At 45.4% G+C, this 14,472-nt stretch overlaps 1 protein-coding gene across 1 annotated transcript; it reads right to left on the bottom strand.

Annotated features, from left to right (window-relative positions):
* Positions 1 to 697: 697 nt before the first annotated feature.
* Positions 698 to 10,257, bottom strand: GORAB (golgin, RAB6 interacting). The gene is made up of 5 exons (XM_053395123.1): positions 10,183 to 10,257; positions 6,824 to 7,148; positions 3,969 to 4,070; positions 2,580 to 2,720; positions 698 to 1,432 (listed from the first exon to the last, which is right to left on the bottom strand). Exons 1-5 carry the CDS (start codon positions 10,244 to 10,246, stop codon positions 991 to 993), a joined length of 1,074 nt encoding a protein of 357 aa, XP_053251098.1. The 5' UTR covers positions 10,247 to 10,257; the 3' UTR covers positions 698 to 990.
* Between the last annotated feature and the right edge of the window lie 4,215 nt (positions 10,258 to 14,472).

The following is a 14,472-nucleotide window of genomic DNA, read 5'->3' as shown; positions in this document are numbered from 1 at the left end:
GATGCAAACGGGGCTCCGGAACGGATCCCGTTCGCATCCCAAGGTACCACTGTATACTGGAGTGTGTTTTAGATAGCACCTATCTCATACTGGCTTGCATTTTTAAAATATAAAGCGGGGGGGGGGAGCCTTTTTCAGCCAAAGGGTCACAGACCCTTCTGGCTAATTTTCTGAGGACAACATGCCAGTGGAGGGCAGAGTAGCGAATGTAAGCTTGACCTCCATACGGCAGGCTAGCTTCTACACACATTCAGCCGCACAGACAAACGAGGCGCGGTCAGAGTTCGAAGACACAGTCCAGCCAGGCAAAAACATTCAGGGTGCAAAGGAGAGCCAGCGAGGAGTGCGGTCTGGAAGGAGTTCTGAAGGCCAGGAAGAAAGGCTTGGAGGGCCTGACGTTCTCCATCCCCAATATCAAGACAATTGCAAAGCACCACATGCAGTTTGCTCAATGAAACGTACCCCGGAAATGATCTCTTTCAGCTTCTGCCTTCTGGAAGAAGGTATAGGGTTATAAGGGCCAGGACTAGCTGCCTGAGAAACAGTTTCTATGCAAATGCAATTCTGGTTCTAAACGCAGCATAAGGGGTCTCTGTAGTATAGTGTATTTTAAAATGGGGTTTTAGAGTTTTTAGGGGGTTTTGAATGTTTGTGTAGTTTTGTAGTAGTTTTTTATGTAGTTTTATGTAGGTTTGTGGTAGTTTTATGTAGTTTTTATGTAGTTTTATGTAGTTTTTCAATTTCATTGTTCTGCAAGGGACAATGACAATAAAGATATCGTATCGTATCGAAAGCAAGTCAGGGAAGGTGGGCAGAGAGAAGATGAGAGAGCTGGCGATTCTGGCGATCCAGAAGATGAATGGAGATAGCGCTGCCATCAAAAGCCAGATTTCAGAGGGCTCTTGTAGCACCATGGAGCAGAAGCCTCTAAACCCTATGGCTAAATAGGATAATGGCGCCAGCCAGGGGTTAGCTGATTAGGTTCAGTGTTCATGTGCCATCCTGAGCCGTCGTTTCCCCTGGAGCAGAGTTTACCGCTTGGCCTTCGCCATTCGAATGGGAAGCAGTGGGCTGCTCTGCTAATGTTTCTGAATCTCTGCAGCCTTCACTCTCAGGTCCTTTATCAGCAACCGGGGAAGCTACATTTTCCTCGCCAACCGGAGCTGGCTTCTGGGACTCGGCCCTCTGCCTCGCCGCTTCCGCTTCCTGCTGCTGCAACATCCGCTCCACCTCTATCTCGAGTTCCAGATTCTCATCGTCTGCCTCCACGTCCAGCTGCTGCATCAACTCCTCTAATTTATTGGCCTTGCGAAGCTCGTTTTGCTGGATGATGGTGCACAAGTGCTCCGTGAGCTGCTCTTTGACTTCCGTTTTCTTCTGGAGGTCCAGCTTCGCGGACACATACTCGGCTTCTGCCTTGTCGTAACGCTTCCTGAAGGCGGGGGGAAAAGAGCAACTGTTTAATAGGGAAGTTTTGTCTGCTCTATGGACAAGAACACAGAATTGTAGAGTTGGAAGGGACCCCCATCCAGCCCAACCCCCTGCAATGCAGGAATCAAAGCTAAAGAATCCCTGGCAGATGGCCATCCAAACCCTGCTTAAAAACCTCCAAAGGAGAGTCTACCATCTATCTGGTTGGCCCCACAGAGGACCTTACGGTCTGCAAATAACAACATCCTAAAGATTCCGGGCCCCAGAGAGATCAGACTGGCCTTGACCATAGCCAGGGCCTTTTCGGCCGTGGCCCCGGCCTGGTGGAACGCTCTCTCACAAGAGACCAGGGCCCTGCGGGATTTGACATCCTTCCGCAGGGCCTGCAAGATGGAGCTGTTCCACCAGGCCTTTGGTCGGGGTTCAGTCTGACTCATTTTCTCCTTGTATAAGAACAAGCACGAAAGAGGTTCCCAGCCCGCTCACAGGTGCTTATAATATCAGTGGAAACAGTTGCTAACCGCCTTCAATTTTAACATGAAGATTGCCACTTGTCCAATTTTAATTATAATTTGTTTGAATTAATTGTGGGATGTATCTTAATTTATGGATCACTTGTTTTTATGCATTGTCTTCCTTGTATGATGTTAGCCGCTCTGAGCCCGGCTTTGGCCGGGAAGGGCAGGATATAAATGAAATTTATCATTATCATTATCATCAAAGTAGTTCATTCCACTATCAAATAGCTCTTAACCATCAGAAAGTTGTTCTCAAGGCTGCCTTCCTAAGCTGTTTCCCATCAGCTATTGTACAGAATTTTAAATCCAATTTAATCAGTGATTTTAATATAGATTGTGCACAATAAAGCACAAGGACTTCCATTTGCACATGAGACTTCCTCTCTCTCTCATCTCCCATTCCCCCCCCCCAAAAAAACCTGGGAAACAAAGAGAAGATTGGGGAGTGGGAACAGAGAAGGAGGCTAAGTCCAGCTAAACAGACAAGTGTACGTATACTAATGGAACTTTCAAAAATATTTTTTGGAGGGCGACCAAAAACCCAGGCCATGTATTTGTCGCCACTGCTGTAGAAGTGAATACTTCCCTCACATGTCAATCTCTTATTCTTATTCTGTGCTTAGTCCTTACCGAGCGCATGAATACTCCAGGCTTGCCTGGTCAATCCTGTTTCTCAGGATCCCAATATCAGCAGACACCATGTCATCCAGAGCTTGGAGCTGGGTTTGAATCCGCTTCAACTTCACCGTTTCAGCCTGAGTTCTTTTGGATCTGGGGAAGAAAGAGACCATATCTGTTGGCAACGTGCCATTATAAGTTACCATGTATTTCAGTAAGAAAGACTTGTTAAAATTTCTCAGGAATGTGAAGAGCTGTGTTTTTTCTTCATTTATACAATAGAAAAAAAGCCTGGGCTTTCCAAACAAAGAACGGACCAGGATTCCAGAAAAACTCCCTTTTTATCTTTATTTTAATGAAGAATGAGACTGGCCAGGCTTTATGGAGAAAGGTTTAAAGATATGCAGGTTGCATTTAAAATCATCTACGGTTCAGCAGGTTTTATACCCCCGGCAAAGCTACCAATCCCCCTGGAAACTTTGACTTCTAACCAGCTTATACTAAGTATAAGCAAACTGTCTTACCACTTTTTCATTCAACTTCTACAGAGAATTTGTTCAAGAGCTCTTTTACAAAGCTAGGAAGCTCAACCTGGATCTGTAATGCTGGAGACCTGGTCTCCAGCCCTCCCTTTTCACATGAATAACAGCATCTTACAAAATTGTCCAGTAGCACCTTAGAGACCAACTAAGTTTGTTCTGGGTATAAGCTTTTCGTGTGCATGCACACTTCTTCAGATACTCTGAAACAGAAGTCACCAGACCCTTATATATCGTGGGAGAGTGGGGTGGGGTATTTCTGAGAAGGGTAGTAGGAGATGGGTGATTGGCATGTTATAAGTTCCTTATTACAACACGATTCCAAACTTTCTCATGAACTTACATCCCATTTTGTTCAACAGATCCCAATGGAATGAAGTCATGATTATACAGCGGTACCTCTGGTTACGTACTTAATTTGTTCCGGAGGTCCGTTCTTAACCTGAAACTGTTCTTAACCTGAAGCACCACTTTAGCTAATGGGGCCTCCTGCTGCTGCCGCGCCACCGCTGCACGATTTCTGTTCTCATCCTGAAGCAAAGTTCTTAACCCGAGGTATTATTTCTGGGTTAGCGGAGTCTGTAACCTGAAGCGTATGTTACCTGATGTGTATGTAACCTGAGGTACCACTGTAGTTAAAAGTTAAGAGGAGAGGAACAGCAAACAGTTTTCAATCCAGCTTGCACCTTCCAAACTGTAACTGGTGGGATTTCTTATTGATATTCAGAGGAAAAACACTTTGTGCTGGTGCTCAGAAAACAAGGCAGGCGGGCTTTGCTAAGATGCAGCAACACGATTAGGGGGAAATAGGTATTGTGTTCCTTTGGCCTGCCCAAATATTACACCCAAAGATTCTTCACACCTTTCCGCTATCGCTTTAGCCAGGAGAGCTTTCTTGCGCTTGTTCTTTTCTTCCATAAGCTTCTGCTCCTGCTGTAGGATCTCCCACCGAGACTTCTCTGGCCTGAACAAAAACAAAACAACAGAATTAACAAGGAATTGCCTTCTTTCTCCCTCTCCCACAAAACTAGCCCGCAGGGTAACCGAGTCAATAATGCATTCTGCAATTGCTTCAAAAGTATTTGAATAATTCACACTAGTCGCTTTAATGCCAAGCCTGGTTTCAGAATCTGAGGTTGTATCCAAAGCAGTGAAGTTACGGTCCCACCAGAACAAGGATTTCTGCATAAAGGGACTTCCTTCCCCTCTCCTCTCTACGGGAGCCCCCTAAATATGTTCTAGAAACCAGAAACTCTGCTATTCAACCCCTGCAGCAAACTGATCCTTTGAGGACAGATATCATTGAAAACTTTATTCTTGACTGACTCACAGAACGGAAGAATCGTTGCTTTGCATGAATAAGGGCCCAGGTCCAACTACCATTCACTACAGATCAGGGATTGCTAACTTGGAAGGACCACAACTCCCATCAGCCCTAGCAACCATGGCCAATCATCAGGGATGATGGAAGCTAGTCTAGCAACAACTGGAGGTCTAGAGGTCAGTCACCTCTGGAGACAATATTGAGCTAGATCTGTCTTGTTATAAGGACAATACTGAGCTAGGTCTGTCTTGTTATAAGGCAGCTCAATATATTTTCTATCCTTTGTGTATCAGTGCCTTTTAAACTGTGTCCAACCCACCCTGTGATCCTCAGGTGAAGGGTGGTATATAAATTTAATAAATAATAAACCACAGCTTGTCTGAATAATAATAATAATAATAAATTTTATTTATATCCCGCCCTCCCCAGCCGAAGCCGGGCCCAGGGCGGCTAACAACAATAAAACACTACAAAAGTACAACACAAACAACACTCTAAAATCATTCATTATAAAATTAATTAAATTCAAGCCACTGGCCACCATTGGGCCAGAGCTCCGCGAAGATTGCCGAGGGAGCCGAAAAAGCCCTGGCTCTAGTTGAGGCCAGCCTAACTTCTCTGTGGCCTGGGACCTTCAAGATGTTTTTATTTGAAGACCGTAAGTTTCTCTGTGGGGCATACCAGGAGAGGCGGTCCCGTAGGTACGAGGGTCCTAGGCCGTATAGGGCTTTAAAGGTTAAAACCAGCACCTTAAACCTGATCCTGTACTCCACCGGGAGCCAGTGCAGTTGATATAGCACCGGATGAATGTGATCTCGCAGCGAAGACCCCGTAAGGAGTCTCGCTGCAGCATTCTGCACCCGCTGGAGTTTCTGGGTCAGTCTTAAGGGCAGCCCCAAGTAGAGCGAGTTACAATAATCCAGTCTGGAGGTGACCGTCGTGTGGATCACAGTGGCTAGGTCAGGGCGAGAGAGGTATACTCTCTAAATCTTCCCTTGCCATGAGCAGCTACAGAGAAGTTTTGAGTGTTGTATCGGCTCAACTTCACGCAGGGCAACAAGGATGTCCATAAAGTATAACTAGTGCCTAACATGAAATGAGTGTGCACTCTGCAACATGTCCCGGAATCCTCTACAACGTGTAGGGGCTTCATGGCAGAAAGGCCACCACTGTGGAAATTCTTCCCTGAAGCCTGGAAACTATTTCGTACATTTGCACTGACAAGCAATATGAGGAGCTCTCTGTATAAGAGGAAAATTCTAGCTGTTTTGCTTGCACCAAAGCAAAGGTCTCTAAAACTATGCTAATAATAATAATAATAATAATAATAATAATAATAATAATAATAAATTTTATTTATATCCCGCCCTCCCCAGCCGAAGCCAGGCTCAGGGCGGCTAACAAAAATAAAATAATACAACATTCTAAAATCATTTCATTATAAAATTAATTCAAATCAAATTGATGGCAACCATTGAGCTAGAATTCTGTGAAGATTTCCAAAGGAGGGAGTCAGGCTGTGCCTTGGCCAAAGGCCTGGAGGAACAGCTCTGTCTTGCAGGTCCTGCGGAAAGATGTCAAGTCCCGCAGGGCCCTAGTCTGTTGTGAGAGAGCTTTCCACCAGATCGGAGCCACAGCCGAAAAAGCACTGGCTCTAGTTGAGGCCATGACCTTAGCAAGACTTGAGAGCTCGTCAGATTTGGCCCTATACATAAAAGCACATCAATAATAATAATAATAATTTTTTTATTTATACCCCGCCCTTCCCGGTTCAAAAACCAGGCTCAGGGCTGCTAACAACAAATTTAAAACATTTTAAAACAATTATAAAAGCAGCATAAAATATAGTATAAAAACATGAATAACAATAAAAATCAAAACTCAAGATAATCCCTAGGGCTAGCTGGCTGAATTGGTCCTACTTGGGCCAGCGAGGAGGCCAGGGGAGAATTAGCTGTGGGGTCTCGGAGCGGGTGATCTTCATAAAAGGGGAGGGAAGAGAAGGGAAATAAAAGATCAGGCTGAATTCAAATTAAAGGCCAGGCAGAATAGCTCTGTCTTACAAGCCCGACGGAAGGTGGTTAAATCCTGAAGGGCCCAGGTCTCATGGGACAGAGCATCCCACCAGGTTGGAGCCAACACTGAAAAGGCCCTGGCCCTGGTGGAGGATAGTCTGACTTCCTTAGGGCCCGGGATCAAGGTGAAGAAAGGGGGTGGGGTGTCCGGAGAACCCCAAAACAGCAGGTGGGGAGAGGAGGCAATCGTTCCACCTGACAAACCGAAATGCTTGCCCTGATGGAACAGTCACCTTAGTACGACGTTGAATTCCCCCTCTGCAATTAGATCGTTTGAGATGATAAAACTCTTAAGAGTTTCATTACAGACTTACTAACAATTCCATTTTCTTTTTCTCCGGTTTATGACTTGGCACTGTAGAGGGGTCACCGTTACACGTTTTATCGACTCCAGGTTGAACCTGTTGCTTTTTGGCATCTTGCTGCTCTCCCACTGTCGGAGACTGGGGCGGTGGGAGAGGCGTCTGGGGAGACGAGCTCTTCGGTTTGGGCGCAGAAAGCCTCTGCTCCAGGGGTAACGACAAGGCTGCTCCATCGGGAAGGTCTGCTTCTCCACATATCTGCTGAACTGGCTTTTTGCGCTGCAGATGTTGGCGGTGTTTGCTTACAGGAGCCGTCCGATGCTGCGGTGCAAGAGGCGGATCTAAATGGCCCAAAGGAACAAAAATTAGGCTTTCACATCCGTGGAGCTCCAATGCATGGGGCAGGGTAAGCTACAAAATAAAGAAGTGAATTAAAATTGAAGAAATATGATTTAGAATATGATAGAGAAAAATGGAGTGAAGAGTTAGGGGCACAGATAACAAATGACATATTGGAGTCAAGTATAAAATCAACAGAAATAGCTTCTGTGGCTCTAAGACTAAGATTTATTCAACAGAAAATAATATTCAGAGTCCACTGGACTCCAGCAAAACTATTCCAGAAGAAAATAACAAGTACAGAAAACTGCTGGAGATGTGGGAGTAAAAATGCAAACTTAGTACATATGATGATTAACTGCCTGATGATAAGATCACTTTGGTACGAGGTGAGGATATTTATAGCAAGAGTAACAAAAAGAAATAGTTATTCAGAGGAACTGAATTTAATTCTAAATTACCGTATTTTTCGCTCTATAACACGCACCCGACCATAACACGCACATAGTTTTTAGAGGAGGAAAACAAGAAAAAAAATATTCTAAACGAAACAGCAGATGTATGATTTTTGTGGTTCATGCTGTGGCCACAGACATGTGATCTGACGGTGAGTTTGGGGTAGCCCAATGCAAAAATCCTGAAGATCCATGTGGATCCATGCTTTGTAACCACGTTTTTGCACCACTGCGGCCCCAGGCAACAGTGGGTGCATGATTTTTTGGTGCAATGGACATGCTATGTGATCTGATGGTGAATTTGGGGTGACCCAGTGCAAAAATCCTGAGGATCCATGTGGATCCGTGCTTTGTAACCATGTTTTAAGCGGGGAGGGAAGGAAAAGCACTCAAGGGACAAGGAACACACGTGGGGTGGGTGGAGAAGGATGCTGTTAATAATGCAGAAGAGGGGTATAAGAGGAGAAGGCTCCTCTCCTCTCCCGCTTTGCTCCTTTAAAGCAAGCAGGCTCTCTGTCCCTCTCTCCTCCCCACTCAGCGGCTCTTCTCCCGCTTTGCTGTTTCAAAGCAAGCCACGGAGGAGGGAAGGAAGGGGACCCATGGACCCTCTGCTCACGACTGCAGCAGATCCCCCCGCCATCCGTAGGCATTCGCTCCATAACACGCACAGACATTTCCCCTTACTTTCTAGGAGGAAAAAAGTGAGTGTTATGGTGCAAAAAATACAGTATATTCCGGAAACGTGGGAGATTTCAAGGGGTCAAAAAAAATGGATGTACCGTGCTATATTAGAAGCAAAAAAACTTTGTTTTGATGAATTGGAAGAGCCGCAAAAAGATTCCATTGAGCACATGGATTGATAATATGGATAGATTAGCTACATAAGAACGAATTACATGTCGACGCAAATTAAAAATGGATAAATATGAAGAAATCTGGAATGAATATTTAAGCGATAAGGTGGATAGTGGGGGGAAGTGGGGGGGAAAGAGAGGGGTGGGAAAATATTGTTAAAAAGGTGTAGTCATAGGTATATCAGTGCATTCAAATCTGAATTGTCAAATTGTGTTATTATTGTTATTATGGTTTTTGTTGTATGTGTCTTTTGCAGTTGTTGTTTGTATCAAAAAAATGATTAAATAAATTTTAAAAAAGAAAGAAATGAATTAATTTCACCCCTCCCCTAAAAGTATTGACTGCAAAACTTTAATCCAGAACCGTTTTAGAAGAGACCTAAGGCTTCTGGAACTCAAGAGTGAGTAATGATAATAATATAACAATAGTAATTTAAAATTATTTTTAATGCAGCTTAGGTGGCATGGTTTACTCTACCGCAGGTGATCCTGTATGCTGTTTGGCATCTCCATGATGTTGTTGTTGTTTAGTCGTTTAGTCATGTCCGACTCTTCGTGACCCCCTGGACCAGAGCACGCCAGGCCCTCCTGTCTTCCACTGCCTCCCGCAGTTTGGTCAAACTCATGCTGGTAGCTTCGAGAACACTGTCCCACCATCTCGTTCTCTGTCGTCCCCTTCTCCTTGTGCCCTCCATCTTTCCCAACCTCAGGGTCTTTTCCAGGGAGTCTTCTCTTCTCATGAGGTGGCCAAAGTCTTGGAGCCTCAGCTTCAGGATCTGTCCTTCCAGTGAGCACTCAGGGCTGATTTCCTTCAGAATGTGTATCTGAAGAAGTGTGCATGCACACGAAAGCTCATACCAAGAACTAACTTAGTTGGTCTTTAAGGTGCTACTGGAAGGAAAAAATTTTTTTGTTTTTCCTTCAGAATGGAGAGGTTTGATCTTCTTGCAGTCCAGGGGACTCTCAAGAGTCTCCTCCAAAAGCATCCACTCTTCGGAGATCAGCCTTCTTGATGGTCCAGCTCTCACAGGCATCTCCATGTAGGGGCTGGGAATGTCCCCTGCCTGAAAAACCTGGAGAGCAGCTGCCAAGCAGCAACTTCCTGCGCACTTATTTAAACCAGCCTGTTAATCAGAACCATGAGGACTGGAATCTTAAATTTATGTTTAAGGGAGGGGCCCACAGCTCTGCAGCAGCACATCTGCCTTGCATGCAGAAGGTCCCTCGGGGTCAATCCCTGGCATTGGCAGGTAGGGTAGAATGTCCCCTGCCTGTGACCCTGGAAAGCCATTGTGGGAGTGCAAGATTTATGTACTGTATAAGCTGAATAAGCTATAGCTTACCCTCACAAAAATTAAAATAGAGAAAAACTGAACGTACATTTCCAAAATATAAGAAACCAATAAAATAAAACCTACATACAGCAAGGTATTTTTACATTAGCAGGGTTTTTAATTACTTGTAAATTCCCCATCTGGTCCGGAATAGCTCAGCCGGTACAGCATGGGATTCTCGATCTCAGGGTCGTGGGTTCGAATCCCGCGTTGGGCAAAAGATTCCCGCCTTGCAGGGGGGTTGGACTAGATGACCCTTGGGGGTCCCATCTCGACTATTCTCCGTTTCTATGAGACCCCGAGCCCAAATGGGCCGCCTACGAAACAAACCGGCTCCGGCTTCTCGCAACCCGCCTCCCCGGCCGCCCCTCACCCGCCGCCGGCCTTGCTTACCTCGGCGCTGTCCCTGGAGCCGCCGGAGCTCCTGCTCGGAGAAGCCAGCCCAGGCCCCGGCCATGGCCCGCCCGTCCCTCCGCTCCTGCTTCCGCTGCCACGTCTCGCAGCTCCGCCCCTCAGCTTTGGGACAAGTCGCGGCTCCGGGCAGGCCTCGCGCGGCGGACTAGGCCCGGCGCGTCGCTATGGCAACGGCAGGAGGCCTCAGGCGCCGGGCCTTCTCTCATATTATCATATTATATCATATTATATCATATTATATCATATTATATCGAGGCGGGGCCCAATTTTGCGCACAAGCCCTAGGCTGCTAGGCCTAGTCCAAGATAAAGGTATTTTGACATTAGCAGAGTTTTAAAATTCCTTGTAATTTGGCTATGACTGGATAATAAGCCATTTAAATAAGGTTCAAACTGGACATGCAGTATATTGATAATGAATCCAAGAAAGGGAATAGAGGGAAGTCAGTCTGTTTTGTTTTTGTTTTTTATTTGTTGTTAATTTTGAAAATATTTTGACTATTTTGAATTTTGAATATAATAATAATAATAACAATAACAATAACTATTATTATTATTATTATTATTATTATTTATTATTTATACCCCGCCCATCTGGCTGAGTTTCCCCAGCCACTCTGGGCGGCTCCCAATCAGTGTTAAAAACAGTACAGCGTTACATATTAAAAACTTCCCTGAACAGGGCTGCCTTAAGATGTCTTCTGAATGTCAGGTAATTATTTATCTCTTTGACATCTGATGGGAGGGCGTCCCACAGGGCGGGCGCCACTAGCGAGAAGGCTCTGTCTGGTTGCCTGTAACCTCACTTCTTGCAATGAGGGAACCGCCAGAAGGCCCTCGGAGCTGGACCTCAGTGTCGGGGCAGAACGATGGGGGTGGAGACGCTCCTTCAGGGATACTGGACCGAGGCCGTTTAGGGCTTTAAAGGTCAGCACCAACACTTTGAATTGTGCTCGGAAACGTACTGGGAGCCAATGCAGATCTCTCAGAACCGGTGTTATGTGGTCCCTGCGGCCAGTCCCAGTCACCAGTCTAGCTGCCGCATTCTGGATTAATTGCAGTTACCGGGTCACCTTCAAAGGTAGCCCCACGTAGAGCGCGTTGCAGTAGTCCAAGCGGGAGATAACTAGAGCATGCACCACTCTGGAGAGACAGTCCGCAGGCAGGTAGGGTCTTATATATGATGAACTAAAAAAAATTATAAGAACAACATTTCCGAAAAAACCTGAGGCGTTCTTACTTGGGATTGTAGGCAGAGAACAACAAAGTAAAAGAAATATTTCTGTACGCAACTGCGGCAGCGAGAATTCCAATTGCGCAAAACTGGAAGAGTGAGAGGGTTCCTTCAAAAGGAGAATGGCTGAACAAATTGGTAGAATTTGCAGAATTGGCTCATAGGACAAACAGGCTGAGAGGTAATGTTAACCAAAAATTTATTCAAAAATGGGACATATTCAAGAACTACTTAAAAAAATATAATATATTTGACAGCATTTGAATGATTTCTGTATAGATGAATGAAAAGGTTCTAAAATCAGTAGGAAACTTTAAGAGAGTATAATACATATAATGTTAAGTTTTGTACTACAGGAAAATAAAAAAGGTAAAGGCGTTGGGGGGGAGTCTTATGTGTGTATATATGTAGGAGTGTATGGTGAATTGTATTGTATTTTGAATTGACATTGTTTTGTAATCTTTCTTTTCATAATTATGTTATCAGGTAAATTCAGTAAAAAATTAAAAGGAAAAAGGAAAAGGAAAAACTGACCATCATCAGGTGTATTTGAGGCTGGCTGAAAAGCTAGTCACTGTGGAACAGGGGCCCATTGCCGCATTGGGGAGTTTGAAAGTGTTGTGGCGCAATCACAAAATGGTATAATAATAATCATTTATTATTTGTACCCTGCCCACCTGGCTGGGTTTCCCCAGCCATTCTGGGCGGCTTCCAACAGAACACTAAAATACAATAATCTATTAAACATTAAAAGTTTCCCTAAACAGGGCTGCCTTCAGATGTCTTCTGAATGTCAGGTGGTTATTTCCTTGACATCTGATGGGAGGGCGTTCCACAGGGCAGGTGCCACTACCGAGAAGGCCCTCTGCCTGGTTCCCTGTAACTTGGCTTCTCACAGGGAGGGAACCACCAGAAGGCCCTCGGAATCGGACCTCAGTGTCCGGGCAGAACGAAGGAGGTGGAGACGCTCCTTTAGGTCTGCTGGGCTGAGGCCGTTTAGGGCTTTAAAGGTCAACACCAACACTTTGAATTGCTGCCTCGAAGGCAGCAAAATGCAGCTGTGTTGATGTGCAAAATGCGAAGCCAATCCTTTGAAGTTTCGACACAAATCACTTTCACAAAAGAGTAGAATCCCAATTCACAGAAGGTCAACTCTGTCTCTGCCGTTCTTTCTCGTCTTTTATCTCTCTATCCCTCCCCCCATCCACTTCCCCTTAGTCATCAGGTCTATTTATGACATCACAGGCATTATGACATCATATTCAACAGCAACAACTGGGGAAGCATCTGCAGTTGCAGGAGCTAATGAACACTACTTTAAATGCTGATGTATTTTGAAAGACGTTTATTTACTGTTGCATTTGTTTGATAAAAAATCAGTCAGACACAGTTTTGCTTTTTTTTTTTTTTTGAAAGGTCATTTCTTGAGGAATATAATCTGCCTTGCTTCAGTCTTGCTGTTCTCTTCATTACTTTCAGGATCGGTCTTGAGAAAAACCTCACTGGCTTCCTGAAAGGCAAACAACACGTTGAGTGGGATGGCCTCCGTCCAGCAGCCTCAGCCAAGACCCTCCACTGGCTGCTCCCATTCACACACACACACACACACACACACCATTCTCCTCGACCACGTCCAAACGCTCCCACTCACACACGCAGACACACACCATTCTTGACCACGTCCGAATGCTCCCACTGACACACGCAGGCACACACCATTCTCGACCATGTCTGAACGCTCCCACTCACACACGCAGACACACACCATTCTCGACCATGTCTGAACGCTCCCATTCACACACGCAGACACACACCATTCTCGACCACGTCCAAACGCTCCCACTCACACACGCAGACACACACCATTCTCGACCACGTCTGAACGCTCCCACTGACACGCAGACACACGCCATTCTCAACCACGTCCAAACACTCCCACTGACACACGCAGACACACACCATTCTCAACCACGTCTGAATGCTCCCACTCACACACACAGACACCCGCCATTCTTGGCCATGTCCAAGCGCTCCCACTCACACACACAGACACACAACATTCTCCTCAACCACATGCAAACTCCACCTGCCAGTTTCTGCCAGGTCTGTTTCCAGACACCAGCCAGTTTCTGAGTGTGGGAATCGGCTGCCTTCGAGCTGCGATCCCACCCAGCAAGCGAACTTGCCTTCTGCCTGTTCCTCAGCATCCCGTTGCGGGATGAGTGCCTCCTTCCTCCTGCCATTTTGCCTCCCTGAGGAAGGAGACCCTCCAGAGCCGAGTGCCACAGCTGCTGCCTCTGAGGTCTGTGCTGGGAAGGGGGAGAGGGCCACCTTTATAGCCAAGCAACTGACAGGTGCTTTTGTGACACAACAGCAAACTGCAAAAGCTGGGGATGCATTATCATAACCTCAGACTTCACAATTGTGAGTACAGCTCAGCACAGATGGTCCATTTGCTCCCTTGTTGTTATAATGATGGATAGCCCACAGCTGGGTCAACTGAGATCAACCAGAGTTCTGATGCAATGCTTTTGCCTCACACACTTTTGATTAGGCTATTCCAAATTCCAGATGTTTTAGGAGGCGCTATTTTAAAAATACAGAGTAAATATTCATTATAGTGTCGCTTTGGAAATGTAGTCTCACGGGACTTGTACCAGAAGATAAAATGTCAAAACGTCCATTTAACAGCCGTACACCTGTCAGTCGCACTCCTCATCCTCTCTGGCAGGCTTTGAAAACATATTACATGTTGATAGTCAAGGAGGCTATGCAAATTCTGCCAAAGAGGAAAGCAAATCATATAATCCGTGCTTTGAATAGTATTGTGGCTTGTCTTTTGGAATACACAGAAAAGTTGCTTCTGCTAAAAGCAATATATTTGTCAAGCAACAGATGCGAAATGAAAATACCCCCTCTTCTAGAATAACTTAGGCAATTGACAACTTACTTTTATCCATGTTTAAATTCCTGTTTGTAGGAGGAAATCAACGCTGCTGGGACCTCATCCTGCAAAGGAGGTGTCAGCTGTCCAGC

Source organism: Podarcis raffonei, chromosome 7, assembly GCF_027172205.1.
Source record: "Podarcis raffonei isolate rPodRaf1 chromosome 7, rPodRaf1.pri, whole genome shotgun sequence".
Taxonomy (NCBI): Eukaryota; Metazoa; Chordata; class Lepidosauria; order Squamata; family Lacertidae; genus Podarcis; species Podarcis raffonei.
The sequence above is the reverse complement of the archived record's forward strand: the minus strand, read 5'-3'. Positions and strand labels throughout refer to the sequence as shown.